At 48.1% G+C, this 21,377-nt stretch overlaps 1 protein-coding gene across 9 annotated transcripts in view; it reads right to left on the bottom strand.

Annotated features, from left to right (window-relative positions):
* Positions 1-12,311: 12,311 nt before the first annotated feature.
* Positions 12,312-21,377, bottom strand: part of MBNL3 (muscleblind like splicing regulator 3) — a 97,745-nt gene continuing 88,679 nt past the window's right edge. For all 9 annotated transcript variants that reach the window (XR_012837261.1, XM_075763182.1, XM_075763192.1 and 6 more), the window contains one exon: positions 12,312-20,101. Coding sequence is in view for 1 of the 9 variants with exons in the window: in XM_075763186.1 (XP_075619301.1) it covers positions 19,974-20,101 (128 nt within the window). In the remaining 8 variants the exon portion in view is untranslated. The remainder of the gene's footprint in view (positions 20,102-21,377) is intronic.

The following is a 21,377-nucleotide window of genomic DNA, read 5'->3' as shown; positions in this document are numbered from 1 at the left end:
GCTTGTTAACTCCGGGAAAACTCTCCGAGCGCGCTGCCGGGCAGAGACCGACCCGGCTCGGCCCTGTGCGGGGCGGGCTGCGGGCAGGGGCACGGCCAGCGCCGGGCAGGGAGGCTGGGGCAGGAAGTACATCGCCATCGCGATTTGACGTGCCTGAAAGCGTGCTATAGGCGAAGAGAGCTTATAAACGATGTTATCTTTACTTAGAGACTTTGTCCTGTACGCTATTACACCTCCCCGGGTGCAGCTATAGACGCCAGATTTCACGGCTTGGCTGCCACCTGCTTTCGCAGAGGTTTTGCTTTTCCCTCCTGTTTTCTCTCCCCCGGAGCCCTTCGCACGGAGATCCTGCCGGAACCGGCACTGAGGGTGCAGCAGTGCGTGGTGCCGCCGGGCCGCCGGCTCCTGCCGGCCGACAGCAGGTGTCAGCACGGGGCCGGACGCGGGAGCAGAAGCCGGGGTGGCCGCTGGAGCGGGGGCCGCCGTGCTCGGCCTTGCGGCTCACCCAAACGCATCCCCGGGAACTTTGGGACTCGGCCCTGGCGTTTCCCCCATCAGTGAGTTCCCTTCGTTGTTAAGACGAGATAACTAAACGGAATGAACGGCTGTTTTCTTTCACTTCAGACCTGACTCGATCGTTTGCACGAAGCGTTTCCACCCGTAGGAGAAGCTACCCTCTAATATAACCAAATTTGTTGCTGCTCCTTCTCATGGTCTGCAGAATTTGAGCAGATAGTGTGAGATGCAGGATTTGTCCCTTCCGTTGTGCGTTTGATGATTGCAAGTCTGAGGCAGACCCTGCTGCCTGTCCGCATTGTGCCCGCCCTGCGCCCTAGAGAGGTGCCTGGTCAAGGCTGGGCATCATCCAAAGGCGCAGATGAGGTACTACTGTCAGGTGGCTCTGCTTGTGGCCGGTGTTGCAAATCGCATTACTTTATTCACTTTCTTTCCATAAAGACAATATGTCCATTACGGGGAAAGCTCAGTGGGGACTTTTAGCTGCCAGAACAAATCTTACATAAGTTACACCAAATTTGAGTCACTCTTCTTTATTACATGTAAGTAATAACCTCTCTCCTTCCTTTCCATTGCTTCCAAAATTGTTTTGTCAAGTGAATTGCTGGCATGAGGTAGATGTGCCTGGATGTGGCTGGTGAATCAGCTCAAAAATGTAAAAAGGTGAGCATTAAAACAGGCTGCCTCCTACTTCAACCCTATTATAAATCATGAGTAGTTGCAAAGTACCTAATGCACTCAAGGTGCCCAGGATAAGGGAAAAATGCAGTCGCTCGCAGAGGAGCTTCCCATCTAATTTTAACCATGACACAATCAACGACAGTGACAAATGGGGGGGAGGGAGAAAAGGGGCAAGGGAGGATGAGGGTGACAATAATGAGATTACACGGTCACTTAGGTTTGTTATGTGCATGTCTTTGTGGCATTGCTGGTCCATTATGTTTGCGGTGGGTGGAGGAATGACTAAGGGAGAGAAATTGGGGCAAAGAGCACAGCAATGGGGCAAGCGGAAGGAAAAAAACAAGTATGTTTTGGTGCAATTTGACATAATGTGATGCCTCAGTCCTGAGCTGAGTGGACAGCCCAAGGGGGTGGGTGCAGGATTAGGAACCTAGATTAGGAACCTAGATTATTTTTTTTTTCCTCCAGGTCCTTGGTGTGTTATCACAGTATCGGTTTAGATTCCTGGAGATTTCCCAACTCACAGCACTTTAGACCTGGCCTTACATGTGTACAGCTGAAAAAAAAAAAAAGGCTGATCCCAAAGTGCACCTGAGTCTTGATTATCATTAAGGCAAGTCAGTCCCTTCATTAAACAGTTCGCGCAGCTTGTACACTACCACGTACTTGGAGCCACAAAAATAGCCGGTGATGTAAAAGGTTTTGAAACTCTGGATGGGAATAGCTGCTTCTGCCATAAATGGCCAAGCCCTGAGCCAGCCATGCATCTCCTGCCGCTCCCGCCGCTCCCTCGCTATCACCACCTCACCTCCGTCCCGGTGAGGTGTGGCAGATCCCCAGTCAAAGGCCTGATTTAATCTCTGCTGCCACTTTCTCCCCAGCTCCTGCCAAGGAGAAGGGCGCAGGGCTCGGCCCTCGGCACTGTCGCAGGAGGGTTTGCCCTCTCTCAGCAAAACAAACATCCCAAATCAGCATCCGGGCAGGATTTGATTGCTGCCAGAGCGGCCCTGTGCTGTTGATGGCCTCAGCTGCTCTATGCCATGCCCGCAGCCAGCAACAATAAAGCAGGCTCTTATTAAATTAACCTGCTAAGACACAGATCCTGCAGGGATGTTCGGGGAACGGACAGATGGCACAAGCAGGGGCCAGGAATAATTGCAATCCCCATCTCACCAACATGAGAGACTGATCCTGCCCGGTGCTGCGTCTGTCAGGGAGGGCAGGCAGTGCTCTGTCCTGCAGAGCCAGCCCTGAGAGGGGACAGAGGAGCATCCCCAAGCTCTGGAGGGAGTCTGGAGCGTCTCCTATGGATGCCAGCATGGGACTGCACCACCTCCCCACCCCAGCCATGGCGTGGATGCTGCCTGGCTGCTGCCACTGCCTCTTGCAGGCTGTCCACATTGTAATTATCGACCAGCTTGCTGCTGTGACTCACTGTGTCTGCCCGAGCTATAAACCAGGCTCTCCTCTGCCAGGAAGCCTGTATCAGGCTGCCGAGCGAAGGTGGCTGGGTAGATACGCAGCAGGGATAGCCTGGATTTCACCTAAGTTACCCTCTAGCTGGGCACATCATTTGCATAAATACATGCAAAACCAGCTTAAGACCTAGTGTCGTTTCTTCTCCGCCTCCTCCAGAGGTTTTGCTAATCCACTTATTGTGCCTTATGGTGTTCAGCGTGTAAGCTGCAGGGTAGGGACTGGCTCCTTGGGGCTCGTATGGCTGTTGGAGCACTGGGGGCTGCTCCCACAAGAGGGTCTTTCAAGGAGGTCCTGTTGTACCAGTTGTGTAACCATAATGACAGCTTTCGATATCAGCTCCGTCAGATTGCAGTGAAATATGTAGGGGTTGGATGTGTTCACCTGGCCCAGACTCCTAATTCTGGGGCTGTTTCAGGCAGTACAACCTGCAGAGATATTTTTCTTCTTCGCCAACTTTTCCTGCCAATGTGGAAATGACTCAGAGGCAAATTCTGAGGACTTTTCTCAGAAATTTCTTATTTCTGCCATCCATCAGCTTTTAGCCATTACTTTATAGCACCAAAAGGCATGCTGGTGCTTAAAAAAGAGGTAAAGGACATTTTCCAAAGCAATTACTGATTCTGGGGCAGAAGTGGGGCTACACTGAATTATAATTGATACAAGGAGGTTATTGGGATTTCTGGGAGTACAAGCATTGCTCTTTGGTCCCTGGGCATGGTACCAGATCACCAGTGCTTTAGAAGAGCTTGGCCCAGGAGCTGGTTGTTGCTGACAAGCAGCACCGCAGGGGAAGATGCTGTCACTACACCCTGCCATGCTCACAGTCTGCAGCCCCTCACCTCCACACCAGCCCTCTCTCCTGGTTATCCCCTCTGATGCTGCGTCTCTTGCCCGCAAGATCAGCATCCTGTGCCAGGGCTGGCAAGCAAGTCTCCGGGCAGTGACAAGTCACTGCTCCATGCGAGGACACTGGTGGTGCAGCAAATGAGCTGGTTTCACAGGTTGCTCCTCTTCCTATTTTCTCCAGACATGGAGCTATCTCCTCATTGCCCTTCATGGTCCGAGCTAATATAATCCGTACCGCAGTGCCTGGGAAGTGCGTGCAGTATGGCTCACCATATCCATGTTGGGCTTGTGCTGCGCCGCAGCTCCACGGCTCCCAACCTGTGGCCTGTCTTCCCCACACACGACATGATGCCAGCACAGCACGTGCTCCTTGGGTACCAGCTTCCATGAACTTCTGCAAAGCCGAGGGGTCCTCAGGCTTGACCTTGTCAAATCACTAGCACATGACTGCCTCTCCCTAGAAATATATATACATACATATTTTAAAGTTTCCAGCCAACATTGTAGTAGAGTAAAACTGAAAATACAGCTCCTTAATGCTCAAAAGCCAGAAGGCGACAGTGAACACATAAACCAAACCTGTTGCTTTAAACCTCAAATGAAAAGAAAGGCACGGGGAAGGTAAATACACCATCAAGATATATTTTTTAGGATTTGTGAAAATAAAGCAATTTTAAACTAGCGTCTAACAGAAGAGCTCCCATTTGCTTTTAAAATTCCGTGGGTTTTCCTTTCTTTATCATATTCCTGCAGCAATTCAAAGACTACAGAAATGTGCAAACTTGTGCATGGAATGCACTAGCAAAATGAAGGAGCCAACAATTAATTAGAGTGAAACTCTCTGCCTTACTGCCATTGGAGAGAAAGAGCGAAAATGTAAAATTCAACCCAAATGGGGTATTGAGAAAATACTTTAATATTATTTTGATCTTAATAAGCAAAAACATTCCTTTCTTCTTTTTAATAAATTACTTTTCACGTGACAATTTCCTCATAGCAAAGTGACAAGCATTATCCCGAATCGTTAATTCCTCTGTGCAGACTCCAGCGCTGAGCTCATTAAAGCGTGCTGAATCCCTGGGCAGGAGCTGCCAGGTCGTGCTCCCATCCAGCACGATGACCTGAGACTGTTACAACCGCTGTGCAGCCTCATCTCCAGCCCTGGGATGGGCAGTGCCACCGAGATGGCCAAGTACCTCTCCTTGCTGGTGGGACCTGGGTGCCTGGGTTCGGTGACGTGGGGATGTTTCTGCTGAAATATTGGTGGGGAAACCCAGAGCATCCCTCCTGGCTGGGATGGGATGTGCACACACACAGGAAAACCGGGTCCCGGCAGCACTCGTGGCACGTGGGAGCTACGTGTGTCAGGCGCTTGTCCCCCGACAGCCACGCTGCACGTGGCTCTCGTGAGGGTGGAGGCAGGTTGTGGGCTGAGATGCTTCTGGAGGAGATCAACCTGAGGCTGGAGGAAAAGGCTTTCCAGACAAGTGCATTGGCAGAACTGCGAACAACAGCCAGGCCAAGCTTCTCCCCAGACTGCGTTTGCAAAAAGCTAACAAAACTGTCTGCGAAGCGAGAACATGGTGAGCTCATTACGAGACACTTTACCAGCCTTCCTGGCAAGGGAGGCCGACAGTGCAAAGCTGCGTGTCCTCTGTGCCAGAGCCTGTCAGCTCCCCTGGAAACGACACCTGGCTGCTTGGAGGCAATCCAGGCACTGGCGAGGGTCTTCACAACACCCCAGAAAGCTGCAGCCTGGATAACGTGTGGCATCCGTCATCATCACCATCCAAGGGAGCTGAACCAGCAGATGTGAGAAGCCGGCTGCTCCAGGAACCCAGCGTGGGAGCTGAGGGGTTAAAGTGCTCGGCCAGGGAAGGTCCTTGGAGGAGAATAGTACCAAAACTGCTTAATTAGAGTATTCAAATTGCATGGAGTTGCAAAGCAGTTAATTTCTCAACTTGAAAAAAACCAGAATTAATATTTGCCAGCCAGGATCAGAAGCAGCGGGGGCTGTTGACAGCCTTACTGGGGCTCCCCATGCTGGGGAGGATTCGAGAGGTCTCAGCTGCAATTGCCTGTGGTCTTTAGTGTTTTGTTCTGCAGTTTAAGAATTTGCTTGAGTTCATTTTGTGGATAAAAGCTGGTGATCCAAACCCCAGCTGTATTTCTGCCTTCAGCAGCAAGGGGCTGCTGGCTGGTTTGGTATTGCAGAGCAGTGCTTCGGCATTTCAGAGAATTTCCTAACTTGCGCAGGCTGGAGAGGATCAAACCTGTGGCTGGTGAAAGCGAGCGTGGCTCTGACGGGGCCGGTGCTCCCTCCCAGCCTCTGAGGCAGCCGGGCACCTTGCCATCCCTGCGCAGACAAACAGAGCCCCGCACAAACGGAGCTGCTGCTTACATCAAGGGTCTGCTGCCTCGTTCATCCACGGCCATGGATATCTTGGCATCAGCAGCCCCTGGGGAAAGCGCAGCCATGTCGGTGCCCGGGAGAGGATGCTCTCGCCTCTGTCTGTGCTGCAGCAGACCCAGAGGCAGGTCCAGTGTGGGGATGTGGACTCGGGATGCTGGAGGGAGAGTGCCGAGGCTCATCCCTGGGCTGCAGTCCATGGGCCGGCAGCTCTCCTTGATCTGGTCCATCTCCCTCATCCCTCAGGCTTTTCACTTTTCTAATCTTTTCCCCAATATTTACTCCAGTGCCAAATTCTTCCCCATCCTCTTAAAATTCTGCAAGTCTCTTAATTTTTTATTTTTTTTTTTAGCTAGGCTGCATAATTGCGAAGCATCTCAAATCCCTGTGTTTAGTCTTCATACCTTGTGCCACCACTATGTTCCAACCACTTAAACGTGAGGTCTTTGCATATTACACCTGCTTGACACAAATGTTTGCATGTTCCCTAGAAAGCAAATCATCCTCCATCCTCCAAAGCCTGTGCTTTGTGGTGAATGAGAACGGATAGCACAGCAGGAGCAGAGGCAGCAGCTGAGGGTCCCCACCATGTGCTGTGCCTCGAAGCCACGCTGATGGCTGAGCTGAGCTGAGCTGGGGTTTCTTTCCTGGCAATATCTAGTTGCTTTTCAACAGCCACGAGTGACAGGCTTTGACACGCTCCATCAGCACTGCACCAGGCGAGGGCTGGCACGTAGCTGGGCTGTGTGGCTCTGCGGGGTCCCCCGCTGCCCTGCTGCTGGCGAGGCGGCCGCCACCATCCCTGGCATCACCTGCCAAGTCTCAGCACGATGGGAATGGGGAGAAAAAAGCCGTTTCCTCATGCACAGAGAAGTCACACCAAAAGCAGAGAAAACTGATCTCTGGCTGCTGAGCCTCTCCAGCACTTTGTGTTGCTGAAAGGAATAATCGAGCCCAGCCCTGGAGAAGACAAAGATAGAAAGAAAATAAAAGCTTTCCCTGTCAGGCTGATTGCTGCCTGGGGTTGGGGCCCTCCCCGGGGATCCCAGTGGTGATTTTGGGACGATGTGCAGGGGCTGCTCTTGCTCCTGGGGCTGGTTCAGCAGTGGCTTCTGTGAGCATTGGATCCACAAGGATCCTGCAAATTTTTGCTTTTCTGGCTCATTCCAGCAGGGCTGGAAGGAAGGGGAAGGGGGAAGGCGGCTGCTGGGGCTCCCAGCCAAGCCCCCGGCCACGGGGCTGCTGCGCACACTCGCACCAGGCTTGCCCAGGGAACGTTGCTTGAGCCACCACCACAACTCGTCTCCTGGCCTTCTTGCAAAAGCCATGCCTGGTGCAAAAGCCTGGCTTTCCCGAGGCTGGGGCCCTCACACGGCCGCCTGGGTCTGAGTTAGCAGACAAGGAGCAAAGTGCTGAAGTGCCGCTCGTGGGGCACCGTGGGGAGGGAACATGCTCGGGGGCTCCTCACCCACTCACTAACACAAGCCGAGGGCTGAGCTCTGCCCTCCACAAGAGCATGGGAAGTTTGCCACAGACATCACCACCAGCAGCTCAAAATCTAGATCTAATGCTCTGTTGCCTCAACGATTACTGGATTAAAGGAAAAACCCACACCGAAAAGGGGAGCCCAGAGACTCCTGCTGCTCCCAGCAGCACACCCTGAGCTGGCCCAGCCCCAGCTTCAGCTACTTGCAGTTCAGGGGACACACGTTTTGGCAGGCAGCCCCCCAGCTCCATCCTTGCCGAGCTGCCTGACTGCGGTGGGCAGAGATGTGGCAGTGCTGGGCACCTGCAAGCAGGGGGTACGGCGGGACCACCACATCCCCAGGCTGGAGCAGGGGAGCGGAGCTGTCACCCCAGCCCCAGCGAGCACTGCTCCATCATTTGGTGTCCTGTGGAAGAAGCAGGTCAATGAGGCTGGAGGTGGGGAGAAGCAGAGGAGGAGCGAGGCAGCTCTGGCTGGAGCAGCTCTTCTCTCCCCGTTCCTGCCTGTGTGCTGCAGCCCTGTGCCAGGACCCGCCGGGCTGGCTGGTGGTGGGTGTTCGTGACTCATTATCCCTGATCGCCATCCGATGACACGCTTACTGCCAGCAGGATGGGCCTCCTGCCAGCACGGCAGCCCCGGAGCCTCTTGGGCTCTGCCAGCAGCTGTGCTGATGCAGATGGGCTAGGAGGTCATCGGCTGCAGCCCTGGGCAGCACAACCCCATGTGCACCCCTGGATGGGTGGGTAATCGGGGCAGACCAGGTCCCTCTGTCCTGGCAGCAAGCACGTCAATACTCAGGGGGTGAGCACAGGGCTGGCTGCGGGGGCTGGAGCTGCGTGGGCAGCGCCTGGCAGGGTACAGGCAGGCCAGGGCCAAGTGTGGCAGGTCGGGGAGCCAGCCCAGCACCCACACCTCCCACAGCACCCACCCCGCTCACCACAGCATCCTGGCTCATGGCGCTGGGTCCACGATGACAAATACCTTTAAAACAGTCTTTATTAGGTGAGAAATCTGCTCTGCTCCCCATGCCAAGCCCTAATACAGTGCAGACCTAAATACTGCACTAATACGAAAGCTTAAAGGATTTCCCATAATTGAGCAAAGCTGGCAGAGGGGTGAGAGCCTGGCGGGGGGAACTGCAGCCCATCTCCCTCCCTGGCACAGGCCACCCTCTGCCCAACCCCACTGGTCCGAATCCAGCTGCAGCTCCCACCCTTGGACTGCACGATGTGGGGAATTCAAAAGTCTTCCAAGGCCCCACCCCACCCAGCCTAAAGCCCCAAGTTGCCCTCGTTGCCCTCTCTAAAATCCCCTTGATTTATGCAATAGCACACGTAGCATCACCACATGTGAATTCCCACCTCCCCAAGTCACCCCCCCATCTCTCATTGCAGGCGCTGCTGGGGTCCTGCCAGCCCCTGCCCGCCCTGAGCCCCCCCTGCAGGGCACGATGGGGTGGTGGGAGCAGGACCGGGCACCCCCAGCTCCCAAAGCCCAAAGGATGCTCGGCACAGGGGAGCTGCTGAGCCAGCACCCGCTCCTCCCGCATACCCCGACATCGTGGGGCTGGGGTGGCTGCCAGCACCCTGCAGCCCAGCAAGTACACGGACTCACCTCTGCATTATCCCTGCCTCGGCGCTGCCTGACACCGGCACTGAGAACAGCGATGCTTTAATGGGCAATATCCTGTGCCTCCTCACTGGCACAGCAGAGCGTGGCCCTCATGCAGGCTCACCCCGCAGGACGAGATGGCCGATGGCTTTGGTTCGGGCTCATGTTTCTGAAGGGGAAAGCAAACAGTATTTTTCTTCAGCAGTTTTCCAGAGGCCTTGCAAAGCACCCGCGAGCACCTTTGCCTTGGTGCAGACACATGCACCCCAAAACACCACCCGGCGCCCCTTGGCACCCCGGTACATTCACCAGGAGCTGCTTGCCAGCGGAAGCCCTTGCAGACGTCCAGCCGTCACTGCACCGCAGGCATAGGGGCAAAACGGAGGGCTGGCGGGGCTGCGGGGCCGCGGGGCCATGGCCACAAAGCCTTCTGCTGGCTCCCACGGTGCCTGCAGGACGTACAGGAGCTGCAGCTGAAACACCGCCACGGAGATCAGCTGAATTATGGTGGTGTAAAGCATTAAAGCAGAAGCCACATCAATTATAAACACAGGCTTCGAGCACATGATGGCTGCAGAGGGGAGGAAGGCAGCAGCTCCCTCGGGAAGGCACAGATAACATTTACAAGCAAATAATTTACATTCACGGTGGAGAAAAGCAGAAATACCTCTGCACAACCTGGCTGCAGCTGCAAAGAGATAAACGGTGGGGGTGTCGCAGTGCTGTCGCCTCAGGGCTGGATTTACACCTTCGGATCCAGGGCAAGGGCAGTGGGAACAGCTGGGGAGAGGACAGAGCACGCTGCTGCTAAACAGACTGGCAGAGCCACCCTGAAAAAGGCACAATGAGGAGGAAAGGGCAAAGGCATTTGTAGCAAACATCTTCCAGCTGAGCCAAGGCTGGCTGAGACCTGATCAGAGCCGGCTTGCTGGGTGCCTGCTGCTCCAAGCCCATCCCCCTGGCCTTCAGGCTGCAGCTCTTTCCACCTCCGTGCGGGTCCCTCTGCCCACAGATACCCCAGAGGACTTCAGGACCCTTCGCTGGGATGGGTGAAGGAACGTGCTTTTTGGATGTGCTGCCATTTCGGAGGTACTATAGGCAGGGTCCCACCTGGGCTGGAAGGGACACATTGGTCCATCATCTGCAGTACCAGCCCAGGGCACAAGCGAGAGGGGACGAGCTACTCCCCGTGCTGCAGCACGCTCTGACGTGACCCCTCCTGCGAAGGGTTAACCAGCTGCTTGTGTTGGAGAGGATATTTTAGATCCACGGCTCATCAGGGATTAGCCAAACATTTCTTTCTTCAGTCTCTTTTTTCTCATAATAAATGGATCAAAGTGATCTATTTATCCAGCACTAAGTCCAGATTGGATAAAAACTGGCTTTGGACCACAGAGGCCCATCTGAATATGGAACAAGCCTCGAAAAATAGATGCTTCCCACTGAAGCTTGAACAGCCAAAGACCTAAATGGAGATTTTTGCTAAACTTGGCTTTCCTGCACAAACGTGCCCCAGCAGAGAGGAAGATAGATAGGCCGGGTGCTGCAGTATTTCCAAATGACACATGCCGTAAATACAGTATTGTGTATAGTTTGCTCGGATCCTTTAATCCAACTTCATCTACAAAGTGGTTTGCAGCAGCTCCTCCTGTGACTTTTGCAAACAGGTCCCAGGTGAAATCCCACATCCCTGGCCCAGGGACACTGTTCAGCCTTGAAACACAATTTAACATCTCTTGTTAATGGGGCACCCTTGAATTTCGGTGCTAGTGTGAGACTGACATTGCCAACCCTCTCCACGAGGGATGCTTCTCCTGAGTGGAGCTGGTGTCTCCAAGCTCCCATGGCTTCGAAGAAAGCATGCCCTGCAAGTTCCATCCCCTTCCCGCAGAGAAAGCCAAACCAGAGGAAAGCTGGTAATAAAAACTTGTAACCATTCAGGAAGGATCCCACACCATGACCAGAACACCACAATATCCACTGCTTAGAAAAGTTTCAGTTCCCTGTTTTTTCATTTTAGAAACAATTTGGACAGTTAATTGTGCCATCAGATGAGGCAAGTCATTTATAGAAAAAAGCTGTAAGTGGCCTTGACACACAAATGGAGTCAATTAACCTGCAAGGAGATGTCAGGGAAACAGGCTGATGAAAAAACAGTTATATAATTTGTCCTGGGCTCAGTCTGTCTTTTCTCAAAGTCAACAGCTTGTCCTACTAAGAGTGATGGGGAAGAGCAGTATCTGCATAGGCTCCTCCCACAGCGTGCCTCCTTGCCACACTGCTCCTGCCCCCGAGCAGCTCTAGCAGACCTGCATCCCCTGAAAATACTGATTCTCAAACTCTATTTTCCCCCAGTCAGATTGTTTGGCAAAATGGCCAACGACCCCCCCTCCATGCTGCGCTCCCCTCCCTCGCGTTGGCATCAAACCCCTCTTGTTGCACGGTCTGGGCTTGCCATTGCCTCGGTGTCCTGCCACAGGAGCCTGGGTGTGAGGCCAGACCACCGGCGTTGGCAGCTTCGTTACTCACATCCTCAGGGGCTTCCCGATGTTGTCGTCTGCTGCCCACGAGATGAGCGATGCTGCAGCCCGGCACGGCCACGCTCCCCGGCATGGTGCCTCCAGCTGGACCCAACATGTGTTGAGACCGGCCAGTAAAAGCAAAAGCTTTTAGGGAGCGAGTGGCGATCTCAAGCCAGTTGAAGGGTAAAAGCCCCCTTTTACAGCAATGCTGCGGGCACCAAGGTGGTGACCAAGGCAGCAATGCTGCTGAGCAATTTTCTTACCTCTAAATCTATGCAACATTACAGAAGGGACAAACAAACTCGACAAGAAGCAATTTTCTCTTGCAGAAGTCTAGACCAAGCTTAGCCATGGTTGCCCCAGGCCGCAGTGAGAGGCATTCCCAGCCTGCGCCGGCCGGAGGCGAGACCCCGGCAGCACAGCCTGGGGCTGGGCTCGGCACTTGGAAGAGAGCTGGGGAATCCGGGCCGCTGCCGAAGGGAGCTTACTGCTGTGTTACCGGGACGTTCAAAACTGTATCTGACACAAACACTGAAAGAGAAAAATTAATACACACATCACTGTGCTACAAAAAGCTGCGGGCCTTTGAATGATAGTCAATTTATTCTTCGTGGTTATCTTCAAACACACAGCTCTGATCTCCTCGCTAATCACATCACAGGTAGGGTCAGAGAGGAAGCACGGAACAATACCAACCAAGCGTACCGCACCACGGGCATCTCAGAAGGTCTAAGGCACAAGAGAAACCAAAAAAGCAGTGTCTGGAAAGTTTTACTTTTTATTTTCTAAAATACAAATGTCTTTCTTGTGTTAGTAACTTTAATAGGATAGGCCAAATGCGTCCGATAAAAAGGAGGCACTGGCTACAGAATTCAAAATACTGAAGGTATTTTCTGGAAAGGAATTTATTCTGTTGTTCTACACTTTCAATGTAACATTGAATCAAATTTATTAGTCATTATTTTTACATCAGGACCTTTAAAGTTTGGGACTAATAAACTGGAACTTGGAAAGTTTTTAAAGTAAACTCCTATTAATGTGTAGATATGGATCCATAAAAAACATAACCAAGAATTTTATACACTTTATTAAAAGATCAAAAAATAAACAATAACAATATAGAAGTAACATACTAAAATGAGTAGCATTATGCACATTTCTAAAGCACGTACAAGCACTACAGCGATATAACGTGGCAAAAAGAAAAATAAATTCAAAGCGTACACCCTGTTGGTAGCAGTTGAGGGAATGAACTATCGTGTTATGGAACTGAAATATTGCATTAGCCTACGCCATCTGGATCCGATGATATTTCGATTTGTTACAATTCCACAGGGCTAACTGTAATCGTTTGTATATATTTTCTAAACTATATCATTAAATTGATATCTAATGTTTCCCTTGTTTTACCAAAAATGCCTATGAAAAGAAGAATGTGCTTCAAAGATCTACTTTACACAGTACAGTATAAATGTTTTTATATATTTAAATTAAAAATTTACAATTTAGGAGAACATTCTCTCTTTGATTTTAGTGATTGCCTAAAATACAATTCTCTATTTATAAAAAAAAATAGTGATCTGCTGTCAGGTGATATAATAAAGAGTGTGGGGAGTCTCGGTTCGTTTTCATGATTTAAAATAAAAATATAATTAAAACAAAGCTAATTAGAAAGAAAAAAAAATTCCCATAATCCAATCTAAGAATGGTCTTATCATCCCCTCATCTGCTAGGATACAAAAGCCATGGCAACAAAATCATTTGGCTTCCACCACTATCAAATAGCATCTGTGTACAGTAATAAAGAACTGGAACCTTGTAATTCGGTGTCAGGTAATTCTCTCTGTTGTGTGTTTGGAAAAATAACTTCATTTTATTTAACAGCTGTGTTATTTTTGCATGTTTAAATAGCTCATTTGAGAGGCATATAGAGTTACTTTTGATGATAGAGGATATCAGTAAAGATCACTAGCAAAGATTTTAGCAGTGTCATCATGATCATGCTCATACCCCAAGTTTGACCAGCTACGATTCATTTCACATAGTGCAAAACATTTTTCTCTCATAATCCCAGAAATGAGAAAGAGCTTGATTATGAAAATTGATTAAGGCAAAGGGAAGCCTTAATAGCATGGTGGCTAGAATTAGCTGATTATTTCTTATTAAAATCTAGGTGGTTGTAACACCCATGAAGAGAGGCAACATCTGATTTTCCCCCGTTTTGAAGACTGCACGATGCTGTGGCTCCGATTCAGCAAACCACCCGCTTAGACAAACCTGGTGGTGCGACGCGGGCTGGCTGGGCACTCGCTGCCATCCTGATGAGCCAGAGACCTCCGAGATGCCAGCAGCCGCGGTCCAAGAGCAGGTCTGGCGCTTGGCAGAGACACCTCAGCCCCAACCCTGGAACGGGCAGGAAAGGGGAGACGGTGACACTGGGTGCCACCACCCACTGGTTCTGCTCTGGGGTGCTCGACTCATCGCTTGGGTCAGGACCAGCCTCGCAGCAAAACCAGCGACCTTTCTGCAGCAAATCTGGGGCTTGGGTTTTGCAGAAAAAAACCCAACCAAAACCAACAACAAACTTGTTCTAATAAAAAATAAACGGGTCAACACAAGCGCTTCAGCTTCTCCAAAATCCCCCTGGTACTGCAGAGCGCTGGCAGCATCACCAACACAGGGGAAAGGGCAGCAAGAGGCTGCTCAGCAGGCTGGGGGACCACAGCTCTGCTCTCCTTTGGTGGCAACTCAGTGAGGCTTGTCAAACCCTACCAGAAGCACTGAGCTGGCCACACTGCCTCCATCAGCCACCACGCTGCCTCCATCAGCCACCACCTCCTGCCCCAAATCCATCCGGCAGTGCTGCCACGTAGCTCTCTCAAACGAATACCATGGCTGTCGTACAGCAGAGGAAACCAGGCCAAGACAACCCAAAACCATCCCCTGTCCTTCCACTGCTCATCAGTCCCTTCCATTTTGTTACCTTGCCCCACAACAGTAAAAAATAAAAAAAAAAATAAAAAAAAATCAGTAAGTTGTGACATTTCAAATTCCCTCTGGGATTTAAAACACTTGCTGCAATGACAGTCACCTCTAACAGATAAACACTTCCAGCTAGAAATAGGGTTAGGTGCTAGGAAAAATGTGTGTATGTCGGCACAGACCTATCGGCCCTAATAGGATTCACCGAGAACACAACCTATCAGAAACATGATCTAGGGTGTGTTTGAAAATGTAGGCTGATTAAAAAAGAAAAAAAAAAAAGTAATTCAAATCTTTGCTAGTGACCTTACTAATTAATTAAGCACTGTTTCCCATTTCTCTGTGCTGCAGGTTGGAGCTGACCTGTTATCAGTCTGCTGTATAATAAGCTATGGCAAACTACAAAGCTTTTACAACAGCAAAGCAACATCATGCTTTCAGATAAGTTTTATAGCAAAAAACTCCTCCTTTTCAAAGCCTTAGTAATACCTATCTCTTTTACAAACTTTTCCTGTATTATTACAGACTTTTTATATTCAAAATAAGTTCCAAGGATTTCTTTCGTGGACTATGTACATAAGTGCAAAAAAGGTGTGTCTCACACATTCGTACACTAACTGAATCAGTTTAACTGCAGCATATTTGTATCTTCAACACTGTTACGGGGTCATTCCACAATATTTTTTTTCTTATGTACAGTTTTTGCTAATATAAATTAGTATTAAAATAGTTATATGCTTAATTATTTAGCCCTGATCATAACGTAATCGCGTGAGTGCTCAATTTCTGGAGAAAAAAGAAAATTGCAGGCAGAGCTACAGTACTGAAACGGATTAATTTTGAATTCCCACCACGTGAATGAACGTGAAATGAAAGCAAGACCGGTCACTATGTTGTAAATACAGGCTGTTGTGTTTTTGAAGTGAAAATACTGTGGAATAACCCTTGCCACACAACAATTTCTACAAGCTATAAAACCTGACTCTAAATCCATGTGTTGTAAACTTCTTGACTGAAAAAGTGACGTTAAAGACACAAATTCAGTGTTCACATGGGACTTTGGGATTTTAAAAATATTCAATCATATCTTTATCTGACAGTATCGAACTGTACCTTTAACAAGCTCATACTGTTACACATCACTTTTAATTTACATGTGAAAATTTCACAAATAATGTATACAAAGGTAGCCATGTTGTAGTTTTGTTGCCATAGCAACAACAACTTAATATAATTAGTTAACAATGAATCTATCATTGTAGGAGTTACATACAAAGTTAATTTTGTTCTTAAACTGTAAACTATACAAACTAGTTATGGACTGTATTCTATACCTTACCATGCTTCAGTGTTGGTTTAGAATATAACTAAATGGGCTGAATACATGTATTAAAAACTTTAAACTTTCTCTAACTCTCCTTCAAAATTAAATTCATTAGTTACTAAAGATATCAAAAAAAGCAATAATGAAAACCTTAAAAACTAATGGTAGAGAAATGAAAATATATGACATGTATTAATGCGTTGTAGCCTAGTAACGTGTTGTAGCTATATTTACATTTGGATTAGGCTATCAACTATTTATTTTTTTTTTTAAAAGTTATTACAGTCTTTAACATACAGTATATACTCTAAGGCCTTCAACAGGCACATGGTAAAATCAGGTCAATATCAAACTAAATCCATTCAACAGGAATGGGAAATTAGATTTTCCTCATAAATTTCACCTTTTTCAATTTTCATGTCTGTGAAAATGTACAAGGGATAACAAAACGAGGACTCCAGTTTCTCAATCGTTGTGTACTCGCATGTCCTAGAGCTACCTACCGCGCCGGCCAGCAGCCCACGAGGCGGAGAAGACGACATCTGGCCCAGGCACACGCGTCTCCTCCTCTGGCCAGCTGCACCCATGAGACACATACCCATCTCCATCGCCGCCTCAACAGTGGTGGCCCAGCTCCGGCGGGATGTCTGACGCCGCGGTACGACCACACCGTGGGAACCCGGAGTGCCGTGGGAACCGGAGCGCCAGTGCGGCTGCCGTTGGCGGCCAGGCCCGACGGTGCCGCCATTCGGGAACACGCCGAGCGCGGTGTGAGACGGCAGGGATGGAAAAATGGATGGATAGATGGATGGATGGCAGGGAGGAAAAGCGCTTCGGGGTGTTCGGGAAGGGGGCCGGCGCAGGCTGGCCAGGGAGGTAACAGGTTCTAGAACATCGCGATGCAAAAATACACAGTCAAAAATCATCAGCTAGAAATAATTTCCAACTAAAAACCAACGGCTGATTGTGAAATCATGTTCCAAATTACTAAAAACACTGTATTTAACAAAAATAATCTTAATAGTTTTATGAATCCATTTTATTTTAAATCCCTCTTTTATTGTCTGCTTATGTTACAGTTTAGTAGTAGTACTTTTTATTGAAACTACTAACAACCTTTTTTTTCGTGAAAATGATCAATCTCAGCTTTCATTTTCCCTCTGCATGACCCGTTTATCCAAGTTTCAGCATTTCTTGCATATTGTTTGCATAAGGGCTGAGAGAAATGGACAAAGAGAAATAACTTTGGATAAATAAAAAATATAGGTTCATGGAAAGTGGGAAGCTTATAAAAATGTCACTAAAATTATATTGATTTAAACAAACTTACATACATCTCTTGTCAAATAAAGGATGATATTCATGCTTTTATGACATTTGTTTAGAGTCACTAACTAGCTCGGTGACTTTGTAATAGTCTATTTAGGAATTTTATAGTCTGGCGACTGTTTTCTTTTTTTCTTTTCTTTCTTGAACAAAGAAAATTAGAGCAAGTCATTGCACAACTAGTTTAAATAGTGCTACCTCAAAATGGCATTTTTGCCGAGAATTGTTTTGAATTTGGTGAAGTTTAGTGCTTCAAGCTTTTCTTTCCTTAAACTCATTTACAAATTAACTCTAAATTTGCCAGCAATATAAAAACTGTTGTGGCACCTAATATAACTACCCTGAACATCCCTCATTGGACCTCTTTAATAAAAAATAATCCTTAAATGCTTTTTTTTTCAGTGCTTTAAATGTGACATGAAACAGCTGTATGCTAGGTTTACATTCTATGCACATCTATGCCAGATGTTTAAGTCGATAAATAAAATAGGAGGTTACATCAAAGTGTCAAGATATACAAAAATCCATTTAGCACTGAAAAAATTCCAACCTCCTTGAACTCATAAAGCCATACAAGCTTGAATGCATCCTTTCTGGCTTAAGAAGATCAGCTCTGTTCTTTGTTGAGGCACTGGCACAGGTTGTGCAAAACCCATTTTTGATACACAAATAATTTCAAACAGGAAGTACTCAAATCCACTTTTTCCACTAACAATGTTATGGTTTTGGGAAACAGAAACTCAGTGGTGAAAAGAACAGGTATGCGGTCGCCAGTATAAATGAGAGTCACTGACTGCAGGCAACGCTGCTGCTCGTGAACGCTGATGGCTGGGGAACATCTACGGACACAAGCGACTGCCAAAACACGGGGTTCATAAAGGAGGGGTCTTGGGGCGGGGGATGTTTTTTTCCCCTCCCTCAGGGTTTGGTTCAAAGCCTGCTGAAACGCATGGGAGATTCTTCTGGCTTAAGGTCTTTTTGAGCTGGGCTCTTCAAAAGTTCTTGCTATGAATGAGTCTCCACAGGCAGATGGTCAGAGCCTGCTCTGGGATGCACGGGTTGTGCCCTAGATGCCCCTCCATCACTTGTGGTCTGTGGAGATACACATCTAGCAAGCTACCCACACTCACACTGGAGGAGCGGGGGCAAGGAAAGTCTCTAACCAAGGCCAAGCAACTTGGAAAAGAAAAGAAAACCTGGTTATCAGAATTTGGCACCCTACAGGACCACTGTGAGCTCAGGGTGGCTGGCCCTCCAGACACTGGGAGCTGGCCTCTTGCTTGCTTTCAATAATGATTCTCTTTCTCCTAGTACAGAGTTTGTGGATCTACAGCAGCAAATCCGTGTCTTCCATAATGCCAATGATACTGTAGAGCTGTGACAGGGATGAATTTGGCTGTATCCTCAACCAAAACGTATTCTACAGCCAGATTGTTCAGCAACGCAGCGTAACGACAGGCTGGGCTGTCCAGGGTGCACGGGCTGGAAATTGTTTCATTCGTGCATGTGAAAAGGAGGTATTGAGAACTAGCCCTTGTTGTGCGGCAAACATTGCTCTTGATCAAGCAGAAGGTGCCAGAATACATCCACTGACCTACAGGAGCTCCATTAGAATGAATGTTTACGGTAGAAAGCTTATGCTGAGCTTTTTCCTGCTTTGTTACTGCTGTGTTTGCTTTAAAGGGCCAGAGATCACGAGGAAAAAAAATCACCCCCCTTACAGAAAATGGTGATTAAATAATTGGAGCATGCTGACAAAATTTCAAGAAAGGAATTTCAGGCTGAAATGTTTCAGCGTGATTAGTGGAGACAAGCCCCTGGGCACGGTATTGCCCAGCTTGGGCTAAGTCATGGCTATGGGCCCACTCCAGCTAACAGCTGGCATTTGCTCCTCTCTAACCCAGTGAGTCTTTGCCCAACAGAAGCTGTCTCACTTCACCTTTTTTTTTTTTTTTTTTTTGACGGCACCATGAGAACAGCAAGAGAGATTGTGCGCCGTTTGCAGCTGAATATGCACTTCAATGGACAACAGAACTGCAGAAATCCCTTGATGATTACCACGGTCTGAGCAAATCGGTCCTGTCCCCTTTCTGAGCGTGGGCTTTTGTGGTTTTTTTTTTTCCAAAAGTTTCCAGAATCAGCTCATTGTATTGAAAGAAATACCCTGAACTGGACTAAAATGACAGCTATCCTTTCGTATCACTTGTACTAAAAATTTGGAGACTCTATCTGAAGGCAAATTTTAAATTATAAAAGGAGCATTTAACACATGCAACTTTAGCTGACATTAACAGCAAAATCCAGCAAAGGGCAGAACATTCCTGTGTCGTGTTTTTCAAGCACATAATTCCTGTTTCCCACAATAACATTTTTAGTAAAAAACAAACAAAAACCCATAAAACCTACAGTATATGAAAACTTAAGACATAACAATAATGAAAAAATGGTATTGAGTATACTTGATAATGATGTACACTTTAAACAAATCAATAGACTATGATGTAAACAAAACAGTAAGATAACACTTTAAAAACAAGACAAACATTTATCCATCGATAGTATACAGTAAACCAACAGTCCGCTGTGCAGATGCACTTACCAGGATGGTAGTCATAAAATGATTAAGTGTGTTAAAGTAATGTGTTATAAAAGTCTATTATAATTTTCTACTTGTATATCTCATATAACAGAGCGCTGTTTGTTAATTGTTTCTATAGTGCTTTTTTTTTTTTTTTTTTTTTTGACATTCCCATTGATCAGTTTTTGGTTAACATGTAGGCTGCAACAGGCTTACTGTAGAGGTGGTAGAGAACGATAGAGGGAAAGAGGGGGATATATACAGAAAGGCCATGCGCAGCTTCCCACCAAGAAGTCCTGGTGCTCCACAATTTTACTGTTCAGAATTTCAACATGGTCTGCTGCAGGGGAAAGAAAAAACAACAAAGAAAGAGGGAGAAATTAGAAGAGAGAAATATCTGTATTTTAATAAAAGTCATTCTAATAAGATACATCTACATCCTCATGGCATTGCCTAAGAAGTTGCCATTAGTACGTTGCGAGAGAAAAACATTTTATACCCTTAATTTTCTGACGCAAGGTGAAATTGCTAATAACCAGACTTGGCATCCTCTTTAATCTGCACTTAGGGCTTTCTGTTTTCAGTGTGCTTCACACACACTGACAAGGACAATTAGTGAAAGAGGGAGGTGGGTGAATAATATCTCATTTTTGAGACAGGACGGCAGGTAGAGAGTGACTAAGGAGAGGGCCAAAGGAATCCCTGACCCCTGTTAGCTCCCGTTTCCTCTGGAGAGAGCCACAGATATTCAGATTAAAATCTGGCCCTAAGGAGCCACAAGTCAAAGGCGAATCACGCCCAGAGACAAAATACAGACACCAAAACCCTGTGGTCAGGCTCTTCGGGAGCAAATCCCCTCTCATGGGAGGTACTTGTGAAAATCCTCCTGACGGACCCAACAATTCTCTGTCCTCCTGCAGAGCTAGGCTAGCCAGCCTGGCTACCAGGACCTCGTCAACCATGGAGGAGAAGAAAAACATCTGCCAGAGCAGCAAGTGTTTCAGTTGCCCAACTCCCACCCAGGGCAGCTTTGGGAATCACCCCTCAGCACTGCGCGAGTGCCAACCAAGGTCTGGCAAAACACGTGAGCACAGGCGCAATTTCACATGCTTGGGTGGCAGCATGAAACGAAGTGTCCTCGAGAGATTAGCTGGCCTTTAGTTTATGCACAGACACGGAGGGTAATGATCCAGCAATGGGATCAAAAACACACATGCTCCTGCATGGAAATGGTCAATGGTGGATCTGTGACCACTGGGGACACTGCCCTTTCTACCAGCCTCCGAAGGTGGTTTATGATGAGGTGTTAAGAGGACAAGAGCTTCTGGCAGAGTGGTGGCTCATGCACGGTGCTCACACTGCCCCTGTGAAGAACAGGCTCTGTGTCTGACCCTGACCCTCTCCATGCCCGGTAGCCTGATCCCAAAGAAAGCTTATCAAATTAACTATGTTGACCCTACTCCTTGCAAGCAAGGGTTTTTCACAGTCCTTAACAGCACGGCTGATGCCTTACTTGGACAGACTGCGCCGTGCTCCCTACTTGCTAAAGAAATACATCCCATGGAAGTTCCTCGCCTAGTCTGAAATCACTAGCTATTGACAGCGTGAGTTCAAGC

Source organism: Balearica regulorum, chromosome 11 (genome assembly GCF_011004875.1).
Source record: "Balearica regulorum gibbericeps isolate bBalReg1 chromosome 11, bBalReg1.pri, whole genome shotgun sequence".
NCBI lineage: Eukaryota > Metazoa > Chordata > Aves > Gruiformes > Gruidae > Balearica > Balearica regulorum.
Note: the sequence above shows the minus strand (reverse complement) of the source record. Positions and strands in the feature narration are given on the sequence as shown.